Source organism: Lampris incognitus, chromosome 17 (genome assembly GCF_029633865.1).
Source record: "Lampris incognitus isolate fLamInc1 chromosome 17, fLamInc1.hap2, whole genome shotgun sequence".
NCBI classification, from domain to species: Eukaryota; Metazoa; Chordata; class Actinopteri; order Lampriformes; family Lampridae; genus Lampris; species Lampris incognitus.
Genome location: NC_079227.1, coordinates 32,331,748 through 32,353,604, shown reverse-complemented (window position 1 = coordinate 32,353,604; position 21,857 = coordinate 32,331,748). Strand labels below are relative to the sequence as shown.

Genomic DNA, 21,857 nt, shown 5'->3' with positions numbered 1-21,857 from the left:
CGCTACATGTCGGCCCGGCAGTGCTCGGGGGTGTCGGGGCTCGGCGGGGGAGCCGTCTCCCCGGGGCCCGTGTCGGCGGAGAGCCCGGGGACCGGCGCGTCGGCGGGGGAGCGCAACCGGGAGCTGTTCGAGGCCTGCCGGAGCGGCGACGTGGAGCGGGCGAGGAAGCTGGTGACCCCGGAGAACGTGAACAGCCGGGACACGGCGGGGCGGAAATCCACCCCGCTGCACTTCGCCGCAGGTGAGGAGGACCGCACGCGTGATCGATACGCGCGAGACGAGACAAGCAAGCGCCTGCCGTCGTCGCCCCTTGCGTTTATTACGGGTTTGTTACGAGGCGTTTCCTGAGCCGTGTCTCACGCAGGAGTCACGCACCGACCTGGGGAACAATGGGATCCCATTCAGTGACAAACATGCGAGGGATCAGCAGACCGTTATACCGCCGTTATACGGGCAGCATACCGTACACGCGTGTGTCTGCACTCACGCGCGTCTGCAAACACACCGGCCTACAGTTGTGACGCTCCTAGGTGTGTGTATACACACGCGCGTGTGTATACACACACCTAGGAGCGTCACAACTGTAGGCCAGTGTGAAGGCACCGTCGCTGGTTAGAGACCGAAATAACATGTTCACTGGGGGTTTCTGCGACACGAATTGACGAAGCCATGTGTGCATGCACCGGTTTATGTTGACGTACACTGGCTCTGCCAGAATTTCCCAAAATACGAATTCAAATTCAGTTTCCAACCCTGCCTTTACATAAGGTCATGGTTACCTAAAAGGTGCATGCCATTTTTTTTAAAAATTTGCTCTGCAGGGCATCAAACACCTCTTTCTCATCCCCAAGAGAGCATTTCTGCCCTTATAACCCTTTGTTGTCCCCTCACAAATTCTAGTTTTGAGGGAATCTGGTAGAAATGAGCCCAGGTTTGCGTCTAGACCCTCTGAGAGGATCAGAGGTGCTTATGCCCGCGGTGAAGATGAAACAAGATTAGAAAAATGAGACGGCATTAACTTTTTCAAAACTTCCTTAGGATTATTCAATCAGCTTGCATCAAAACCCAGGCTAAGTGCGCGGTTATAACGCATTGAAATGTTTACCCCCAGAAAGGCCTTCATTATAGTAGCCACGGTAGCCACTTGAGATTTACTGTAAATAATTCATTGGGATGGGGCGTAGGCTCGACACAAAGCCATCTTAAGACTCAGACATATAATGAATTATGAACTAGATGGAATGTGAATGATTTGTGACCGTTGAGAATGATTCCTTTGTAAAAACGCTTTACCTGAGAATGAACTCTTTTCCTTTGTCTTTCTCCATCTGGTGGCACCTCTTGCATTTCCATCTGTAGCCAACTTCATTATTTCTTTTCCTCTCTTTCTCTCTCAGTCGCCATCGTTATCAGCACCAGGCAAAGGGAATTGTGTGTGTGTGTGTGTGTATGTGTATGTGTGTGTGTGTCAGTCCGCGACTAATCTTGCATACTACTGAACCCATCAGCCTAACATTTTTGTGCACAGTTATGACTGTATGATCAAGAACCTCTCGTGATAGAGGCGTCCGGGTGGCGCAGCAGTCTATTCCACTGCTTACCAACACGGGATCGTCGGTTCGAATCCCCGTGTTACCTCCGGCTTGATTGGGCGTCCCTACAGACACAATTGGCCTTGTCTGCGGGTGGGAAGCTGGATGTGGGTATGTGTCCTGGTCGCTGCAATAGCGACACTATTCCCCCCAGTTACCCCTCCCCCCCTGAACAGGCGCCCCGACCGACCAGAGGAGGCGCTAGTGCAGTGACCAGGACACATACCCACATCCAGCTTCTCACCCGCACACATGGCCAGTTGTGTCTGTAGGGACGCCCAATCAAGCCGGAGGTAACATGGGGATTCGAACCGGCGAGCCCCGTGTTGGTAGGCAACGGACTAGACCGCCACGCCACCCGGACGCCCTTAGTTATGACTGTATGACGAAGGACCTCTCATGGTTGCGGTGATTCAGAACCTTTGAAAGCCCTATTTTATACCGTAATTGGGTGATAACTCTTGGGCTGGTTTGTCACCAAGTCTGAACCCCGGAGAAGAGGAGACCTGCCTGGTGGAGATGTGCACTCTACTGGGTGTCCTCTTCTAGTTTTGCACTCACTCTTCCTCTGAGTGTTTCTCTGGTTGTGTCTGTCTCTCTGTCTCTCTCTCTGTCTTTCTGTCTTTCTTAAGCTGTCTGGCTGACTGACTCGCGTTCCTTCTCTCTGTTAAACTCTCTTTCTTTCTGCCTCTCTCTCTCTCTCTCTCTAGGTTTTGGTCGTCGGGATGTCGTGGACTTCCTGCTACAGAACGGAGCCAACGTCCACGCCAGAGATGACGGGGGTTTGATCTCCCTCCACAACGCCTGCTCCTTCGGACACGCCGAGGTCTGCGTGAGACGTGGGGATAAGTGGCAGAAAGACCTTTTGTGTCTTTTTCTGTGTCATTAAGCAAACGGTATTTGGTGGAGACAGACAGGAATGGGGTGGGGTGGTGGGGTGGGGGGTGGGGGGGACTATTCTATTCTACTCTGTCAAGTTCAGTTCTTTTCTATCCTATTTTGTTTGAGTCAGCTAGTTCGTCCTATTCCTTGGTGTCGTGTTCTGGGAAATGTGTTGGTCTGTGCTACATTGTGCTCTTATTGTGTTTTTGAAACTTTTTTTTTTCTCCTCTGTTCTCCTTCCTTCTGAAGGTGGTGAACCTTTTGCTGCATCACGGGGCTGACGCCAACTCCAGAGACAACTGGAACTACACGCCGCTCCATGAGGCTGCTATCAAGGGCAAGATAGACGTCTGCATAGGTACACACACAAACGCATACATGCGTACACACACACACACACACACACACACACACACACACACACACACACCTTCAGAAACGGGTGCTGGTGCCAAGGTGATTGCTGAGAACGTTATCAAGTCTCCAATATCGGTTCAGTCTGCAGCAAATCATTCTTGCTTGTGTGTGTGTGTGTGTGTGTGTGTGTGTGTGTGTGTGTGTGTGTGTGCATGCGTGCATTTGTTGGTTTGCAGTCTTGCTTCAGCATGGTGCAGAGCCAACCATCCGAAACACAGATGGCAGAACCGCTTTGGACCTAGCCGAACCATCAGCTAAGGCAGTACTGATTGGTGAGGAATACAGACACACACACACACACACACACAAACACACACACACACACACAAACACACACACACACACACACACACACACACACACACACACACACACACACACACACACACACACACTAACCTCGTGATTCTATCATTTCAATTGCTTGCTACAGATTTCTCCTATTTCTTGCATGAGAGCGTGAACACCCTCTTTTGTATATCCTCCATGGCAGTGGATTTCAGCCATGTGCCGTGAAGGGCAACGCGTATGCAAGTTTTCGTTCTGACCCGACACTACATAAGTTGATTTTCATAATTAGCACAGCTTTGACCAGACAGGGTAGGACTCTTTAGTGAAATCAGCTGCTGTTGGGTTGGAATAAAAGCCTCCTTGACTCTCCATGGCACATGGTTGAATACCACTAATCTATCTTGGTACGTCAATCATGATCAAAACTTTGAAATATACACAAAACTAACCCTATTGTTACATTTTTCGTCCAATCTGAAGTTGCTGGTCTAGTTTCTTTTTTTAAGTTAATGGTTCTGAGCCTTGCTTCCCTTGACTCTTCCTCTATTAGAAAAATGAATGGCCTTTTCTTTAAAAGCCTCAAACAGGTCTCGCACACATCTTCGAAAACCTGGAAATTTATAGCCGTCTTCCAGTCGTGGAAACAAACCTGGAAAATGGTGAAACGGATCAAATGTCCTGGAAATGTATATTATAGAGGTCATGGGAAATTAGAAAATGGTTATTAAATCATATTTTTTACTTACTGAGATGACATGTTTTTATTTTATTCTTTGGTTTTTAGATAAGATTTTATATTTTTAGCAAGCGGTCAAAAAAGCAGCCAAATCACGCTGTATTCAGTGTGGCCTCAGTGGTCAAGTTTGTGTTCAGTGACCAGCTAAAAGTTACACAGTCCGTTTAGGGACTGTTAAGACCTCCACTAAAGGTGAATGATAATAATAATGATTATGTAAACTACTAATAAGACACGTTAGCCCCTAGCTAACGGGTCTGACCCTTTAGCCGAGCGGTTAGTGATGTCGCCTTGTGGTGCAGTACACCCCGTATCGAATCCCGCACCGGGCAAGAAAATAACCGGTTACAACAATAATAATAATAATAATAAACTTTAATGAATACTGAATAATATGACCTTGCGTGAGAAATGGCTTTCAGCAAAAGTCCTGGAAAATCATATCCTAAAGAGTGGGGTGTCCCTGCTAAAAAAAAAAAAAGGTCTGTAGGACGTTTGGTTCAAAATTTAGAGGATGAATGTTCAGAAAAATGTTGAGAAAGAAATTGTGTGATTAAAAACTGTTCAGAAATAAACACTGTTAATTTCTGAAGATGATCTCATAGAAGAAAACGTCTAAATCCAGGGCTCCAGATGGCGACCAAAATGGCCGCCAACGCGACTGGCTTTTTAATCTGGCGACCATTTTCTATCCTGCCAGTCGCCAGATAGTTTAGAGCGTTTATCGGGTTAAAAAGTTGGAAGTTAACTTTGTGAACGGTGTTTGATTCAGTTCGATGTAGTTTAGTCTGACGGAGTTTGGATATAGAAGGTAGACGTAGCTAGCTGCGTAGTTAGCTAACGTTAGCCAGCTGGCAAGAAAATGAAATGCGCAAACGAAAGTATCGCACTTTTTCTCACTCCCCGCCCATCCACAGCCAGCCCCCTCTACATCACATGCTCGACGATGTCGAGACCAACTTGACCAGGGAAAGTTCTCATGTGACTCCTTTTTTTTAGTGTTCCCTCTTTTTTCCTCCCCAATTGCATTTGGCCAATTACCCCACTCTTCCGAGCTATCCTGGTTGCTAGCCGCTTCTTTTCACCTGAAGGTGTAAAGAAGGGTAACACTTTAGTATGGGGAACGTAGTCACCATTAATTAGGTGCTTATTAGCATGCAAATGAGCAACATATTGGCTCTTAATTGGTCATTATTACGTACTCATTAATGCCTTATTCTGCATGGCCTTATTATACAACCAGTAAGCCATTAACTATGAGTTTTCCCTCTATAACCTCAGAAGTATTGCTTATTAGTAGTACCATCTCAATATGCTTTGCTTAGTATGGCCTTTATAAGGTGGTAGTACCACAAGAAGAGTTATTCTCCCTTACTAACACTTAATGAATATGGTCTGTTCTTACATAACAACACACAAAACTACAAGTGTTCATAGTGTTAAATTACTGTAAATTAAGTTTTTGTTACTTAGAATATGTTCCCCATACTAAAGTGACATCTTGATCATTACTAATTCACTAGTAATTAAGTTTTTTTATGTTCCCCATACTAAAGTGTTACCAAAAAAAGAAACCATGAAGAAGCTCTCAGATTTTATTTAGAAGAATGGCACGGATGTCCCCCAAAAAAAAGAAGAAAGAATCCAAATTTTAAAAAATCACAAGAAAAAAAAAAGTGTGTGTTGCCCCTATTTCGGGCATTTAGCCAAAACCCGAAGCATTTTTCTCATAAAAACATTTCTGAAAGAACCCGTGGTAGAGCTAACATTTGCATAGGCACACAAATTGAAAAATAAATCCTCACTAAACCACTGTGTGCTGTCGAACAAGGCCTGCTTTTATGTGAATTAACTCGAGTTTTCTGTCTTTCCACACAGGGGAATACAGAAAAGAAGAGCTGTTGGAAAGTGCAAGGTACAGTACTGTTGACCTCTGTGTCAGCGCCATGAGCTTCCTTGTCGTATCCCTCTCTAGGTACAATGGATGTACAGATTTATTTTTGTTTTTTTGATGGTATTGGTGCAGGGACGGGCGGCACGGTGGCGCAATGATTAGCACGGTCGCCTCACAGCAAGAGGGTCCTGGGTTCGAACCCCGGGGTAGTCCAACCTCGGGGGTTGTCCTGGGTCGTCCTCTGTGTGGAGTTTGCATGTTCTCCCCGTGTCTGCGTGGGTTTCCTCCGGGTGCTCCGGTTTCCTCCCACAGTCCAAACACATGTAGGTCAAGTGAATCGGCCATACTAAATTGTCCCTAGGTGTGAATGTGTGTGTATGTATGTATGTGTGTGTGTGTGTGTCAGCCCTGTGATGGCCTTGCAGCCTGTCCAGGGTGTCTCCCCGCCTGCCACCTAATGACTGCTGGGATAGGCAGCAGCATCCCGTGACCCTGGTTGGGATAAGCGGCTTGGATAATGGAAGGTTGGATGGATGGATTATGAATTATTATCATTATAACATGTATAATGATACGCTATGGTCTAATATGGACATAGGCAATCATGTGACCCCACTGACTGCTGGGATAGGCTCCAGCATCCAGTGGCGCCCCCAGAAATTGTTCATAGGGGGGGGGGGCCAAATGGGGCCACTGAAAATCTTGGGGTGGCACACCAAAACCAAAAGCCATGACTGAATTTGGGGAATTCTATGCTGCTGTTGTAGTATACTGTATAGCCTAGTGGAAAACTGTCAATATGAGAGTTAAGAAAAATATACATTATTGATTTAAATGAACAGCACCTAATGTAAAATATCAGATAGAAGCTTATTATGCATAATCAGAAGCATATTCTGCATATGCGACTCGTGGCTGGGGGGGGGGGGCAGCAGGGGGGCCAGGGATAGTATCAGGGTGGCCGTGGCCACCCCTTGGGGGCGCCACTGCCAGCATCCCTGTGACCCTGAGAGCCAGATAAGCGGTTTGGATAATGGCTGGATGGATGGATGGGTGGATAGAGTTGTGTATGATGGTAAAAGTGTTGACATGCCGGTGTCAGATGGGAGAGAGATCTTATAGAGTGATATTCATGGAGCGATATTTCTTAGTTTTGTTATCTTTCATGTAATCGTTTGAAATCCCGCTCGATTCAGAAATTTGGTGGGAGGGGTCTGTTGTGTTGCTTTGTGGGACGTGGGCTGTTTTGACTGTAAGACTTGGCCCTGAAAACAACAGACCCTGTATAAACGCAACTCTCAATCTCCATCCTCTTCCCCATATCCTTCCTCTTCTCTCTGGTGTTCTTCACCCTTTTCTCCTCGACCCCCCCCCCCGCACACTCCTTTCCTCCTCTCCTAATCCCCGCGTCCTTCCCCCTGTTCTCGTCGTCTCTTCCATTTTCATGTCGTTTATCCTCATCTCTTTATTTCCTCTTCATCCGTTTTGCTCTCTGACACGGGACACTTTGGTCACGGTAGAAGCGGTAATGAAGAGAAGCTGATGGCTTTGCTGACCCCGCTCAACGTCAACTGCCACGCCAGCGATGGAAGAAAGGTCAGTGCTGGGGGGGGGGGAGGGGAGACGCCTCTTGTTCTCGTATAGACGAGGAAGTCTTGCGTCGTCACGTGCTCTTGTGTTCAACATTTCGGGTATAAATGGATTGTTGGGATCCTCATGTAAGCCGTTATCCAATGCCCCAGGCGGCACGCTTCAGTAAAGGGTAATTTTCCAAAACTGGTTACTGGTTCTCCTGCCATGGAGTATCGGGCCCGTTTGAAAAGACGAGATTATCTTGCCCTATTTTCTTGGAGCAGATCCCTATTTTGTTTTGCCGTTAGCAGACTAAAACAGCAAAACGAATGAAAAGAAAGTAGCAACACCGAGGCTGCAGCTGATGCAGTGCACTTCAGCTGTTTTGCTCATTATTTCTTTTTGTCGGCTCCTGTTTCAGTCGACGCCCCTACACCTGGCTGCGGGTTACAACCGCGTGAAGGCGGTCCAGCTACTGCTGCAGCACGGGGCTGATGTCCACGCCAAGGACAAGGGGTGAGTGGGAGAGAGAGGGTACACTTCAGTGTGTGTGTGTGTTCATATTTTTGTGTGTGCGTCACCTTTTTTTTCTCCTATTTGTAGTGCAAATGTAGATGTTTGTCCATGTGTGTAGAGGGGGTCACAACCATTGGGCTTGTACAACAGCATAATAATGATATAGATTATGAATGGTTGGCACGGCGGCGCAGTGGTTAGCGCGGTCGCCTCACAGCAAGAAGGTCCTGGGTTCGAGCCTCAGGGTAGGCCAACCTTGGGGGTCGTCCTAGGTCGTCCATTGTGTGGAGTTTGCATGTTCTCCCCGTGTCTGCAGTCCCTAGGAGTGAATGTGTGTGTGTGTGTGTGTGTGTGTGTGTGTGTGTGTGTGTGTGTGTGTGTGTGTGTGTGTGTGTGTGTGTGTGTGTGGGTCGGCCCTGTGATGAACTGGCAGCCTGTACAGGGTGTTCCCCACCTGCCGCCCAGTGACTGCTGGGATAGGCTCCAGGATCCCGTGACCCTGGTCGGGATAAGGGGCTTGGATAATGGATGGATAGATGGATGGATGGAGAAATTATGAATTATTATCATTATAACATGTATGATGATACTCTATGCTCTAATACAGACAAAGGCAATCATGTGCCATGGAGTGCCAAGAGTATGCAGATTTTAGTCTCAGGTGGCGCAGTGGTTAGCGCTGTTGCCTCACAGCAAGAAGGTCCTGGGTTGGAGCCCCGGGGTTGTCCAACCTCGGAGGGTCATCCCAGGTCATCCCAACTCTGTGTGGAGGTTGCATGTTCTCCCCGTGTCTGCAGTGGGTTTTCTCCGGGTGCTCCGGTTTCCCCCACCATCGAAAAGACGTGTGTGTTAGGGTTAATACTCCTGTCTGTGCCCCTGAGCAAGGCATGGCAAGACGAGCTGGAGTTGGTCCCCAGGTGCTGCACGGCGGCTACCCACTGCTCCTAGCTACACAGCTAGGATGGGTTAAATGCAGAGTGTAATTCCCCTATGGGGATCAATAGACTATATCAAAATCCAGAAGAAAAAAAAAATAAAAAAATTTTCCATCCAACCACATCGCTACACCACAGCAGCTTCAGCCAAAGAAGACCAATCAGATAATTCAACCAGAGGTTGGTTGGAAGGAAATCCTCTCGGCCCTCGATGGCACATGGTAGCTAATATGTGGTCTAATACACTGTTATGTATTCTCTCCTCTGTTACAGGGATCTGGTACCACTTCACAACGCTTGCTCGTATGGACATTATGAAGTTACTGAACTGCTGGTTAAGGTAGGTCGCTTTGAGCACACGCGTGTGCCTACGTAGCTGTGTTATAAAACCTAATAGCCCAGCGCACTCAAACTCTGGTGTCTTCTGGCTATCTTTGTCTCCTGTACTCACATTCTCTCTCGCTCTCGCTCTGTTTCTCTCTGTCTCTCTCTGTCTCTCTCTCTGTCTCTCTCTCTGTCTCTCTGTTTCTCTCTCTGTCTCTCTGTTTCTCTCTCTGTCTCTCTGTTTCTCTCTCTGTCTCTCTCTCTGTCTCTCTCTGTCTCTCTCTGTCTCTCTCTCTGTCTCTCTCTGTCTCTCTCTGTCTCTCTCTGTCTCTCTGTCTCTCTCTCTGTCTCTCTCTCACTTTGTCTCTGTTTCTCTCTCGCTCTATCTGTGTCTCTGTTTCTCTCTCTGTCTCTCTGTCTCTCTCTGTCTCTCTGTCTCTCTCTCTGTCTCTCTCTCACTTTGTCTCTGTTTCTCTCTCGCTCTATCTGTCTCTCTGTTTCTCTCTCTGTCTCTCTGTCTCTCTCTCTGTCTCTCTCTGTCTCTCTCTCTGTCTCTCTCTCTGTCTCTCTCTCTGTTTCTCTCTCTGTCTCTCTGTCTCTCTCTCTGTCTCTCTCTGTCTCTCTCTCTGTCTCTCTCTCTGTCTCTCTCTCTGTCTCTCTCTGTCTCTCTCTCTGTCTCTCTCTCTGTCTCTCTCTGTCTCTCTGTCTCTCTCTCTGTCTCTCTCTCACTTTGTCTCTGTTTCTCTCTCGCTCTATCTGTGTCTCTGTTTCTCTCGCTGTCTCTGTCGCTCTCTGTTTCTCCCTCTCTCTGTTTCTCTCTCGCTCTCTGTTTCTCTCGCTCTCTGTTTCTCCCTCTCTCTGTTTCTCTCTCTGTGTTTCTCCCTCTCTCTGTTTCTCTCTCTCGCTGTCTCACTGTCTGTCTCTCTCTGTTTCTCTCTCTGTCTCTGTTTCTCTCGCTCTCTGTCTCTGTTTCTCTCACTCTCTCTCTCTCTCTCTCTCTCTCTCTCTGTCTCTGTCTATTGCTCTCTCTCTATTCCTCTCTCTCATATTCAAGCAAAGTTTTCTGTCTGCTACTCCTAACTCATTCTATCCCCTTTTATTCTCACTCCTTCTCTATCTATCATCTATGTCTGTCTGTGTCACGCATTCGTCCTTGTTCTCTCTCTCTCTCTCTCTCGTTCTCGCTCGCTCTCATTCTCACCCTCTCCTCTTGCGCTCTCTCTCTCTCTCTCTCTCTCTCTCTCTCGTTCTCTCGTGTCGGCGTTCAGCACGGAGCCTGTGTGAACGCCATGGACCTGTGGCAGTTTACTCCTCTGCATGAAGCCGCTTCCAAGAACCGCGTTGAGGTATGCTACCTTTTAACAGCTTTTAGTAAAAGTACAGCTGAAAATACTTCACGTGGTGACGGTAGTTCTCATTCTTGTAAGCAGTCGCTACTGCCGAGTTTGTATTCCTGTCCCCAGTTTCTTCCAGCGTCGTCTCCATTTGTCCAGTTAAACTGCACCACAACTAAAGATTTCACTCCCAGTTGTCTTGCAAAACGTGGTTCCATATCACTCATGATAGCTAATTAACTCTCAACTCGCAAATAGCGCTTTTGCCAGCAGCCATTTTATTGAAATTAGGCGTCGGATTTGCTTAGCGGAGATTGTCTGATCATCGAATGCTTCTTTTTTTTTTGTAATATTGTGTGATTGTGTTCGGCCGTTCCGGTGTGAGACGGGACAATGAGGTGTGATAGCAGCCGTCCGTCCACGTGGACCTTTTCTCCTCCCTCGTGAGCAGCATGGGTTTCACCTTCTGGAGCGCTTCACGTGCCCTGCTTCTCGTTGTGCCGAGAGGGTTTTCTTATGCTGTGTTTGCGCCGCGAGCAACATGTTCCCCGGTGTACGTGGGCCCTGTCATGTGACCCTATCTTGTGTGCAGGTGTGCTCTCTGCTGCTGAGCTACGGCGCTGACCCCACCTTCCTCAACTGCCACAACAAAAGTTCCATCGACCTGGCTCCCACTGCGCAGCTCAAAGAAAGACTGGCATGTACGTCCCCCTCCCCCACTGTATATCCTGTGCAGTATTCAGCACACTGACAACGCCGGAGGAGCCCCTCGGGGGTTTTTCCGCGTAATCTCTTTCACCTGTGAAAATGTTAATCTGTGGATTTGCAGCAGAATAGTGTTATGTGATCCCATCTCACCCATTTTCTCACTCGCACATTTATGGCTTTAGTGTACAATCATATTTAGTCTTCACTTTTGTTGACAGGTTGAAATGAGCACTAACTATATGCCGTCACAGTTTGACCATTATACTGTTGACTTCTTTAGTCAGTCTCTTACATTCAAAAAAAAAACTAGGAGTCAAATTATTCAGTTATGAGAAATAGGATTGAATGCACTTGCCATGTTGGCTGGTTGATCAAAACTGTAACTTTGCTTAATTTTTTGGGGAGGGGGGGGGGTTCCCACTTGTTTCTCTCCCCAATTTTTATTTATTTATTTATTTTGGTTTTCTCCCCAATTGTACTTGGCCAATTACCGTATTTTCCGACCCGTCCCAGTCGCTACTCCACCCCCTCTGCAGATCCGGGGAGGGCTGCAGACTACCACATGCCTCCTCCGATACAAGTGGAGTCGCCAGCCACTTCTTCTCACCTGACAGTGAGGAGTTTCACCAGGGGGGACAGAGCACATCGGAGGGTCACGCTATTCCCCCCCCAGTCCCCCCCCCCCCGCCCAGAGGAGGCGCTAGTGCAGCAACCAGGACACATACTCACATCCGGCTTCCCACCTGCAGACACGGCCAATTGTGTCTGTAGGGACGCCCTACGAAGTCGGAGGTAACATGGGGATTCGAACCGGCGATCCCCGCTGACAACGCTGGTGACATGCTCTTCCCACTGAGCTAGTGAGGATTTGGACCCTTAACGCTAAGCAGTGCTAAAGTCAGTTTTCCACACCTTGGACCATGAAAGGAACTGAACCCAACCGGTGGCGGTGTTTACCACACATCCTGGTCTTCCATCTATCCGTCACCTTGCACACAAACATTTTCCGACTTGGTTTTGACCTGGACCTTTTTTTTTCCTCTGAAAACTTGTCACATGTGCTGTAAACACAACCTCATTATCTTCAACATTTTCTCCCTGGTAGATGAGTTCAGAGGTCACGCCCTGCTCCAGGCAACAAGGGAAGCTGACTTGGCGCGAGTGAAAAAACACTTGACCCTGGAGACGATCAACTTCAAGCATCCCCAAACTAACGAGACCGCACTGGTAAGTGTGTGTGTGTGTGTGTGTGTGTGTGTGTGTGTGTGTGTGTGTGTGTGTGTGTGTGTGTGTGTGTGTGTGTGTGTGTGTGCTTACGTGCTGTTTGTGATGACAAAGTAAGATAGAGAGAGCGGGAGGAGAAATATGGTGTTCACTATTTTATTCGCCGTTATTCGGATTGTAACTCCAAAGTGATGAGAGTACAGAACCAGTCAATTTGATTAAAGGGGAGACTTCTCCCAAAAAGGCTGAGGAATAACACGCCACCAACACGGGGATCGCCGGTTTGAATCCCCGTGTTACCTCCGACTTGGTCGGGCGTCCCTACAGACACAGTTGGCCGTGTCTGCGGGTGGGAAGCCGGATGTGGTTATGCGTCCTGGTTGCTGCACTAGCGCCTCTTCTGGTCGGTCGGGGTGCCTGTTCGGGAGGGGAGGGGGAACTGGGGGGAATAGTGTGATCCTCCCACCCGCTACATCCGCCTGGTGAAACTCCTCGCTGTCAGGTGAAAAGAAGCGGCTGGCGACTCCACACGTATCGGGTACAATTGGGGAGAAAAAAACTGGGGGGGGGGGGCTTAGCAACATTTAACACCTACACTGAACTCAACCGAATAAGTAATAATACCACCGTGTAATAAGAAGTTCTCCAAATCTGACCAGAAATTAAATGAATTCATCCATACCCTAGTTGAATGTTTTAATTTTCATCATTTTTTTTTTTTACATTTTAAAATTGAAGATATTTAAGGCTGATGCTTTTATTCCGTGGGGCCCATCACTGAGTACAACTGTAAGCTAATCTTAAATTCAGAGCTCAACAATATACAAGCAACCCAGAGTAAGGAGGTCCAGGGTCAAAGCCGCTGTGCCTGGAAAAGATCCCTGCAATGTCAGAGCTATAGGAAATGAAATGGGAAGTAAGAGCCAGAGACAAAGGTAAGCAAATCATGTAAGTAAGTGTAAATAATGTGTGTGTGTGTGTGTGTGTGTATCTATGTGTGTGTGTGTGTGTCCCCAGCACTGTGCGTCCACCTCTCCCTACCCTAAGAGGAAACAGGTTTGTGAGCTACTGCTGAGGAAAGGGGCCAACGTCAATGAAAAGACTAAAGAGTGAGTACTGTAGCGTCTCATACATACTTTCAGTTGACTCTCATGAACTCACAAAACAAGGTAAAACATAAAATCCAAGCTCAGGTGTGCTGCGAGGATGTCGTCCGGTTATCGAAGGGGTATTATTCATATTGAAATTCCAATTCCAAGACATCACAAGAATCGAGTCTTGACTTTGTCAAAAGTATTTAGGGTGCTGTAGAAAATTGCTTGGCTTAAAATCTCGTTAAAAATGTGCAATTCTGTGCAGAATGTTGATAAAAGTCCTGCTACAAATTGTGTTGAAAACCCAGTGTCAGTACACAACGGGCTGGGTGCTTCTCTTGGTCTGTGTATGCTGCTTGCTGAGAAACATAGCCTAGCGCCTCCTCTGGTCGGTCAGGGCTCCTGTTCGGGGGGAGGGGGAACTGGGGGGAATGGCGTGATCCTCCCACGCACTACGTCCCCCTGGCGAAACTCCTCACAGTCAGGTGAAAAGAAGCAGCTGGTGACTCCACATGTATCGGGGGAGTCATGTGGTAGTCAGCAGCCCCCCCCCCAGATCAGCAGAGGGTGGAGCAGTGACCGGGATGGCTCGGAACAGTGGGGTAATTGGCCAGGTACAATTGGTGAGAAAAAGGGGGAAAAATAAAAAAAAAAAAGGTTTATTAAAGATTCCCACAAATGTGATAGACTTCAAACATGGCTGCCACTTAAAAATGCAAATGTGCAAACTTTTTTTTCCATTCATGTTTTGGTAATGTTCATGTTGGGAGCTGTTACACTTATTATGGAGTTTTGAATTATGGACCTGGAGAATGGAAAGTATGGGAATTTGTGTGGAAGTGTCGAACATGTGTGGATGCCTTGCTCTAATCAATACATACACAGCGAAGTTCACAAACCACGAAAGGTAAAAAGAAAAATGTGTGCCCTTTTTATCAAAAACCCCAAATTCTCTCATGTTTGTTTGAATTGACTTCCTGTTTGGATTTCAGTTTTCCCGCCTGGCCAGCAAGCAGCTGGGTTTCTAAGGGTTTTTCTCATTTTCAAATTATTAATAATTTTGATAATGACAACAACAATAATAATGATTTTAATAATAATTTTTTTAATTAAAGAAAAGAAAACACATTGATTAATTTAGTTGATGGTGCAGTTATAGGCAGTAAATGAGATAAAAAGCACGTAATGATTTGGGTTTGTCTTTTATTTTTAAATGCACATTTTCATTGCATTAGAGCTGTTGTTGCCAGGGGAAAACGCAGGTAGTTCCCCTGGATCAGCACCCACAGTCGTGCAGAAACAAATAATTGTCAAAATGGGCTGTTGTTTGTTTCCGAGCCTATAACTGGAAAACCCTAAATTTAAAACCTGGGTCGCTCCACGTCCCGAGTCAAACACTAAAGCATTGTGCAAAATATCTGAAAAGAAATCGATACCAGCATCATGGGAGAGAGGCAGTGCTGGTCAGCCGCCTTCAGGGCAAAACACATGCAAGTCATTACCAATATAAATAAGACAAACCATGTGCTCCGCTGTTTTGTTCACATTAGCACTGGCCATTCTTTGAGGGCTTGGAATTATTATTATTATTATTATTATTGTTTAAAAGAATGGATAATTCACACAAAACAGAGGCAAAAAAATTGTCTTATAAAACAAGTTGATGTCTTGGGGGGGGGGGGCAAGTTAGTATGGAGGAAGTCTTGGGGGAAAAGTCTGGAATTTTGATTTGTGACTAGGGCAAAGCCCCCTGTTTGGGGTTTTAGATTTCCTTGTGATGTTGTTCTGTCCCCTCAGCATGCTGACCCCTCTCCACCTGGCCTCAGAGAAGTCCCATAATGACGTCATTGAAGTGCTGGTTAAACATGATGCCAAGGTGAGAACTGCCCAGAATATGCCAACGATTTCGCAGCGATTTCAAAAGTTGTAAATATCAGGGACACACATTATATCCATCCCACTTCAAGATTATGAAGAAATAGGCGTCTGGGTAGCATAGCGGTCTGTTCCGTTGCCTACCAACAGGGGAATCCCAGTTCGAATCCCCGTGTTGCCTCCGGCTTGGTCGGGCGTCCCTACAGACACAATTGCGGATGGGAAGCTGGATGTGGGTATGTGTCCTGCTCGCTACACTAGCGCCTCCTCTGGTCGGTCAGGGCGCCTGTTCGGGGGGGGAATAGCGTGATCCTCCCACGCGCTACATCTCCCTGGTGAAACTCCTCACTGTCAGGTGAAAAGAAGCAGCTGGTGACTCCACATGTATCAAAGGAGGCATGTGGTAGTCGGCATTCCTCCCTGGATTGGCAGAGGGGGTGGAGCAGCGACCGGGACGGCTCGGAAGAGTGGATACAATTGGGGAGAAAAGGGGGGGGGGAAAGGTCACTTGGGGTGTGTGTGTGTTGGTGTTTTTGTGCTTAGAGTGACAAAGAGATTGAGGAAAGCTATCAAAACTTTGAGCAAAAGTGCACCGTGCTCAAAACTGATTCTTGGCAGCCAGCTGGCAGTAATGGGAGCTCTCCCCAGTGCTTCCAGCAAGCATCCGTTTTCGCTCTGCCAGCAAAACGGCCAACGGTGTAAAATAGAAATGGAGGGAACAAAGAGGATGAAAGGATAATCCCTTTTCTTTGTCCTCCTCAGGTGAACGCCGTAGATAACCTGGGCCAGACGGCGTTACACTGCGCAGCCCACTGTGGTCACCTCCAGACCTGCCGGCTGCTGCTCAACTCCGGCTGTGACCCCCTCCTCATGTCCCTACAGGGATTCTCCCCCTCACAGCTGGGCAATGAGAGTGTCCAGGAGATACTGCAAGGTGTGTGTGTGCATGTCCTCCTGTGTCAAAATGTTCATCTCTTGTAGGTAGGGCTGTGCGATATGACCAAAATCTCACATCACCATATAGGTCATTCATATCACGATAACGTACATATCACGATATAGAGCATTCACATCATGATAACGATACATATCACGATATAGAGCATTCACATCATGATAACGATACATATCAAGATATACATTCATATCGCCATAACGATCATATCACGATATAGAGCATTCACATCACGATGATGATACATATCACGATATAGGTCATTTGTATCACCATAACGATACATAACATGATATAGGTCATTCACATCATGATAACGATACATATCATGATATAGGTATTTCATATAGCCATAACATTACATATCATATAGGCCATTCATATCACCATAACGATACATATCATGATATAGGTCATTCGTATCACGATAACGATACATATCATGATATAGGTATTTCATGTCACTATAACAATACATATCATATAGGTCATTCATATCACCATAATGATACATATCACGATATAGATAATTCGTATCACGATAACAATACATATCATGATATAAGTCATTTCTATCACCATAACAATACATATCATGATATAAGTCCTTCACATCACGATAGCGATACATATCACGATATAGCAAATTTTCTTTAAATTCATTGAATAAATAGTTTATATAAAATGACAACATGGAAAGGCCTATTTCTTATTACATTTTGAATTAATTTCTTGACAAATAAAAGGTGCTTACTCATATTTGATTATTTTGCTCCTTTTATCCAGAACCTCGACTCGATTTAGAAGCACTTGACTGCTTTTGCAGCTCTCATGTGTAGACTCTCTCCGTACTATTTGACATGATTCTTGTGTAGGTGGTAAAAGAGGCCAGTGGTGTTTGTTGTGGGGGCTGGCGTGCGGCATATTTTGCAAAGTGCGGTTTTCTGGTCCACGTTAGACTTTTCATAACCAAACCACGTCCATAGGATAGAAGTAGCCCCTCTTTTAGGTACAAGCTCCTCGTTTTGTCCTGGCTGGTCGGAGTCCTTCTGTTCGGGATTACCCCGTTCTGCCTTACCTTCACTGTCCTCCATGTTTGTTTGTATTGCCTTCGTGCAGATTTCCTGCCTGCATCTGTGCTGTGCAAAGAGCGGAAAGAGTCGTCCGGATGACGAAAAATATTGCCGTAAAGAGTGTGATTTGTGACACAACGAAATAAACGATACGTGAAACGACAGACGTTTTCTATCGTCACACAATATAGATCGTCATACTGCACAGCCCTAATTGTAGGTCATTCAGTTTCTCAAAAAACAAAACAAATGAAACATCTAATATAGTGGAGATAGTGAAAGTGTTATTGTTTTGCCAACTACTGACTAAAATTGTCTACTGTCCTTTGCAGCTGGGGAATTTCTCAATGCTTTCATCTGTTTAAGAGTAGGTGTTATGTAGACTCACTTTAATGTCGTCTCATTGTGACGCCAAACTCCTTATTCCTCTTTAGAGGGGGTCATGATTGGGAATTCCGATATGGACCGACAGCTGCTGGAGGCCTCCAAGTCCGGCGATCTGGAGACTGTCAAGGTAAACAGACGTTTGCAGAAAAATGTTGGTCACCCTCCACTCATATGCAAATACATTTTTTTTTTCTTACTCTAACTCTATTTTACAATTTCTCAGCCATTATTCCTACCTCCTTCTTTCTCTGTTCTGTCTCCCCTCTTTCTCTTCCTCTCTAGTCTTCATCTCGCCATCCACTCATAGCTCCTGTTTCTGTCACCCGAGCTCTCTGTTCCTCTTTTGCAGCTGATGAGTCCACAGAAAGTGAAATCTAATATTTCTCTGGATGTCTCTCGGTCTGTTCAGTTCAGTCCAAAGATTCTTTAGTGACGCAGCTAGCAATATTACCAACGTGGGTTCAAACCCATTTCAAACCAGAGGAGTGCGCTCAGTAGAGTGCAGATCTGGGATGGCTCAGAAGAGTGGGGTAATTGGCCGGATACAATTGGGGAGGAAAAGGGGGGGAGGAAAAGGGGGGTCCAACAAAAAAGAAAATCCAGTGTGTTTTTCCTGCCACTATAAAATGTTGCACAGTGCCCAACTCGACTGAATGGGAAATGTGGAGGGAAAAAAGCTTTTAATATCCAGCGCTCGAGCTAAAAAAAATATACCTAATAAAAAGTTTTGCCTGTCAGTCTGTGGATGTGCAGCCTCCTAGGTGGACCCTCGTGCGAGAGTGACCAAATCTGACATGAAATGCCAGAGATCAGGCTATCATGACTTCAGATGTGTTTAGCTGTCACGATTTCATGAGATAAAAATCGATGGAGGTGAATGGCTGCTGTGCTGACTGACCTTCATTCATTCTAAAGCAGTAAAACAACGGTAAGACTTCAGATGTGTTTAACCGTCGCGGTTTTCATGATATGAAATGAGTCAAGGCCAATGGCTGCTCTGCTGATTGACTTTCACTTATAAAACGGTGAGTGAATTTGGGCGGCACGGTAGCACAGTGGTTAGCACTGTCGCCTCACAGCAAGAAGGTCCTAGGCTCGAACCCTGGGGTAGTCCAACCTTGGGGGGGGGTCATCCCGGGTCTTCTCTGTGTGGAGGTTGCATGTTCTCCCTGTGTCTGCGGTGGGTTTTCTACCATCAAAAAGACATGCATGTTAGGGTTAGTACTCCTGTCTGTGCCCCTGAGCAAGGCATGGCAAGATGAACTGGAGTTGGTCCCCGGGCGCTGCAAAGCAGTTGCCCACTGCTCCTAGCCACACAGCTAGGATGGGTTAAATGCAGAGGAAGAATTTCCCCATGGGGATCAATAAAGTAATAATAATAATAATAAAACGACGGTAAGAAAATATTGCCTGGCGGGGATAACAATTACAGCATCATGTCAAAGCAATACAGATGACTCATTAGATTACTCACTGTGACATAATCAGAAAAAGTGCTTTATCTTTACTCAGAGGAATTGATTTATTGTTCTTACATCTGTTCCTCACTGTCCTGCATGTCTTAACACGCTGAGCAGCTCGGTTAGTGGTGCAGTAGTGCTGGCATCCTGGAGACTATGTGTGAATGAGAATTTGTCCAGGTCCTTTTACAGCCTCACGTTTAGTCGTCGTTTTAAGTGAAGTCTGTTTGCACACCCCTGAATTACAGTTGCAGTCAGAGATGCTTTGCATTCATATAATGAAAATTAGGTGGATTCATTTACCTGCAAACTTACAAAGGAAGTGTATAATTTTAAGTGAAATATCTAAGCAAGCCGCCAAGTTGATTCCCTAGTGTGTGAAGACTCAATTGAAAATAATTTAGATTTGAATTTTTTTTTGGGGGGGGGGCATCTGATTAGGATGCCTCCTGGGCACCTTCCTCTGGAGGTTTTCTGGGCACGTCCAACTGGGAGGAGACCCCGGGGTAGACCCAGAACTCGCTGGAGGGACTACATGTCCAATCTGGCTTGGGAATGCCTTGGGATCCCCCAGGAGGAGCTGGAGGACGTTGCTGGGGAGAGGGACGTCTGGAGTTCCCTACTTAGCTTGCTGCCACCGCGACCCGACCCCGGAGAAGAGGCTGAAGATGAATGAATGAATGAATTTAAAAAAAAAAAATTCCCCCTTTTTCTCCCCAATTGTACTTACCCGACTCTTCCGAGCCTTCCTGGTCACTGCTCCACCCCCTCTGCCAATCCGGGGAGGGCTGCAGACTACCACGTGCCTCCTCCGATACATGTGGAGTCGCCAGCCTCTTCTTTTCACCTGACACTGAGGAGTTTCGCCAGGGGGACGTAGCACGTGGGAGGATCACGCTATTCCCCCCAATTTCCCCCCCGAACAGGCGCCCCGACTGACCAGGACACATACCCACATCCGGCTTCCCACACAACCAGTTGTGTCTGTAGGGACGCCCGACCAAGCCGGAGGAAACACGGGGATTCGAAACGGGATCCCCGTGTTGGTAGGCAACGGAAAAGACCGCTATGCTACACGGACGTCCCCAGATTTTGATTTCAATTTCAATTTTGAAATGGCAAGTCTTTCTCAACCTTATCAGTTGATGATGGCTTTGAATCTCTCTCTCTCTCTCTCTCTCTCTCTCTCTTGCCTTTCTGCGACTGTCTCTGCAGAAGCTGTGCACACTTCAAAACGTGAACTGCAGGGATGTGGAGGGCCGTCAGTCCACACCGCTGCACTTCGCCGCCGGCTACAACCGGCTGGCAGTGGTGGAGTACCTGCTGCAGCACGGGGCCGACGTGCACGCCAAAGACAAAGGGTGAGCGGAAAGGAGACAGGGAGACAAGAGAGAGGAAGCGATATCCGTAGCTAGGTTAACGAGAGCAGGTGATAAAATGAGGAGGGGTAAAAGGGAGTGGGTGTAGCAGCACATCGAATAACATCAGAAGCGTGACGAAGATGAAGGAGTAGCAATTAAGAGAGAGGTGTGATAGAAAGAGACGAGATGGTGTCACCAAAGTTCATATTGGTGTGTAGTATGTTGACCACCCGTTTTCCTCTCCCCTGCCAGTGGTCTGGTGCCCCTCCATAACGCCTGTTCCTATGGTCACTATGAGGTGGCCGAGCTCCTCGTGCTCCACGGTGCCGTGGTCAATGTGGCAGACCTGTGGAAGTTCACACCCCTCCACGAGGCCGCCGCCAAGGGCAAATACGAGATTTGTAAACTGCTACTGCAGGTGGGATGACCCATCCGCCCATGCACTCGCACACCACCATAAATAACAACCCGAAATGTGCCCTCGAGCAAGCGACTTGACATGTGTTTAGATGTTCCGGTATCATCAGTAGTTTTCTGTGGTGGCAGAAAAATTTGAATACCTGTCCAGTAATCCCCCCCCCCCCCATATTGGTGAAATGTGAATATTAGTGTTTTCATTTGTAGTGAAATGGAAAACACCTGCAACACCTGTTTTATTTTACCGTACCGTAGAATCACAGGTTTTCAACGGGATAATCTGTAGCTCTCTGATTGTTCATTATTTTGTCCATGAGATGTGCCCTCGTCTCATAATAAATCCACGCAGGAGGGTCGCAGCGCCGTCTGTTGTTGAGGTGTTCACCGGACTGATGGATGTCAGTGACCACCACATGTCATGTCCCAAATTCATTTTCCCTAAAGATCATCATACAGCCAACACAGCAGAAACGTGACTCGTCACAGGACGAGACCACGCGTATTTTCATATCGCGTGCTTTATATAAAGAACACAATTTCCCTGCTGGGCAAAAACCACGTCTGCTGATGTTGGCGATCGCCCCTCTAAAGCTCGTGAGGGCCTCGGTTCTTGTGAAGTAAAGCTCACTTGCAGATGTGTGCTTCTGGCCCAACGGCGACGATGGCGAATCTGACTGCTTGCGAGTGTGATGTAACAGGAGGCTGCGGGAGGTCACGCAGCAGTGTGGGTATAGGGGACAAAACAGGGTAAAGGAGGCAAACCAGGCAAAAACGTCGACGACACTCCTCCGTGGTCGACAACGTACTGAC

General features: G+C 46.9%; 1 protein-coding gene across 1 annotated transcript in view; it reads left to right on the top strand.

Moving 5' to 3' along the window:
* Window positions 1–6: 6 nt before the first annotated feature.
* The window catches only part of LOC130127189 (poly [ADP-ribose] polymerase tankyrase-2), a 36,626-nt gene continuing 14,775 nt past the window's right edge, over window positions 7–21,857 (top strand). The window contains exons 1-17 of the mRNA XM_056296760.1: window positions 7–241; window positions 2,303–2,418; window positions 2,724–2,832; window positions 3,068–3,163; window positions 5,797–5,833; window positions 7,333–7,408; window positions 7,806–7,900; window positions 9,109–9,175; window positions 10,428–10,505; window positions 11,086–11,194; window positions 12,307–12,428; window positions 13,443–13,534; window positions 15,317–15,395; window positions 16,157–16,328; window positions 17,857–17,936; window positions 20,485–20,630; window positions 20,883–21,048. Coding sequence (XP_056152735.1) covers window positions 7–241; window positions 2,303–2,418; window positions 2,724–2,832; window positions 3,068–3,163; window positions 5,797–5,833; window positions 7,333–7,408; window positions 7,806–7,900; window positions 9,109–9,175; window positions 10,428–10,505; window positions 11,086–11,194; window positions 12,307–12,428; window positions 13,443–13,534; window positions 15,317–15,395; window positions 16,157–16,328; window positions 17,857–17,936; window positions 20,485–20,630; window positions 20,883–21,048 — 1,875 coding nt within the window. The remainder of the gene's footprint in view (window positions 242–2,302; window positions 2,419–2,723; window positions 2,833–3,067; window positions 3,164–5,796; window positions 5,834–7,332; window positions 7,409–7,805; window positions 7,901–9,108; window positions 9,176–10,427; window positions 10,506–11,085; window positions 11,195–12,306; window positions 12,429–13,442; window positions 13,535–15,316; window positions 15,396–16,156; window positions 16,329–17,856; window positions 17,937–20,484; window positions 20,631–20,882; window positions 21,049–21,857) is intronic.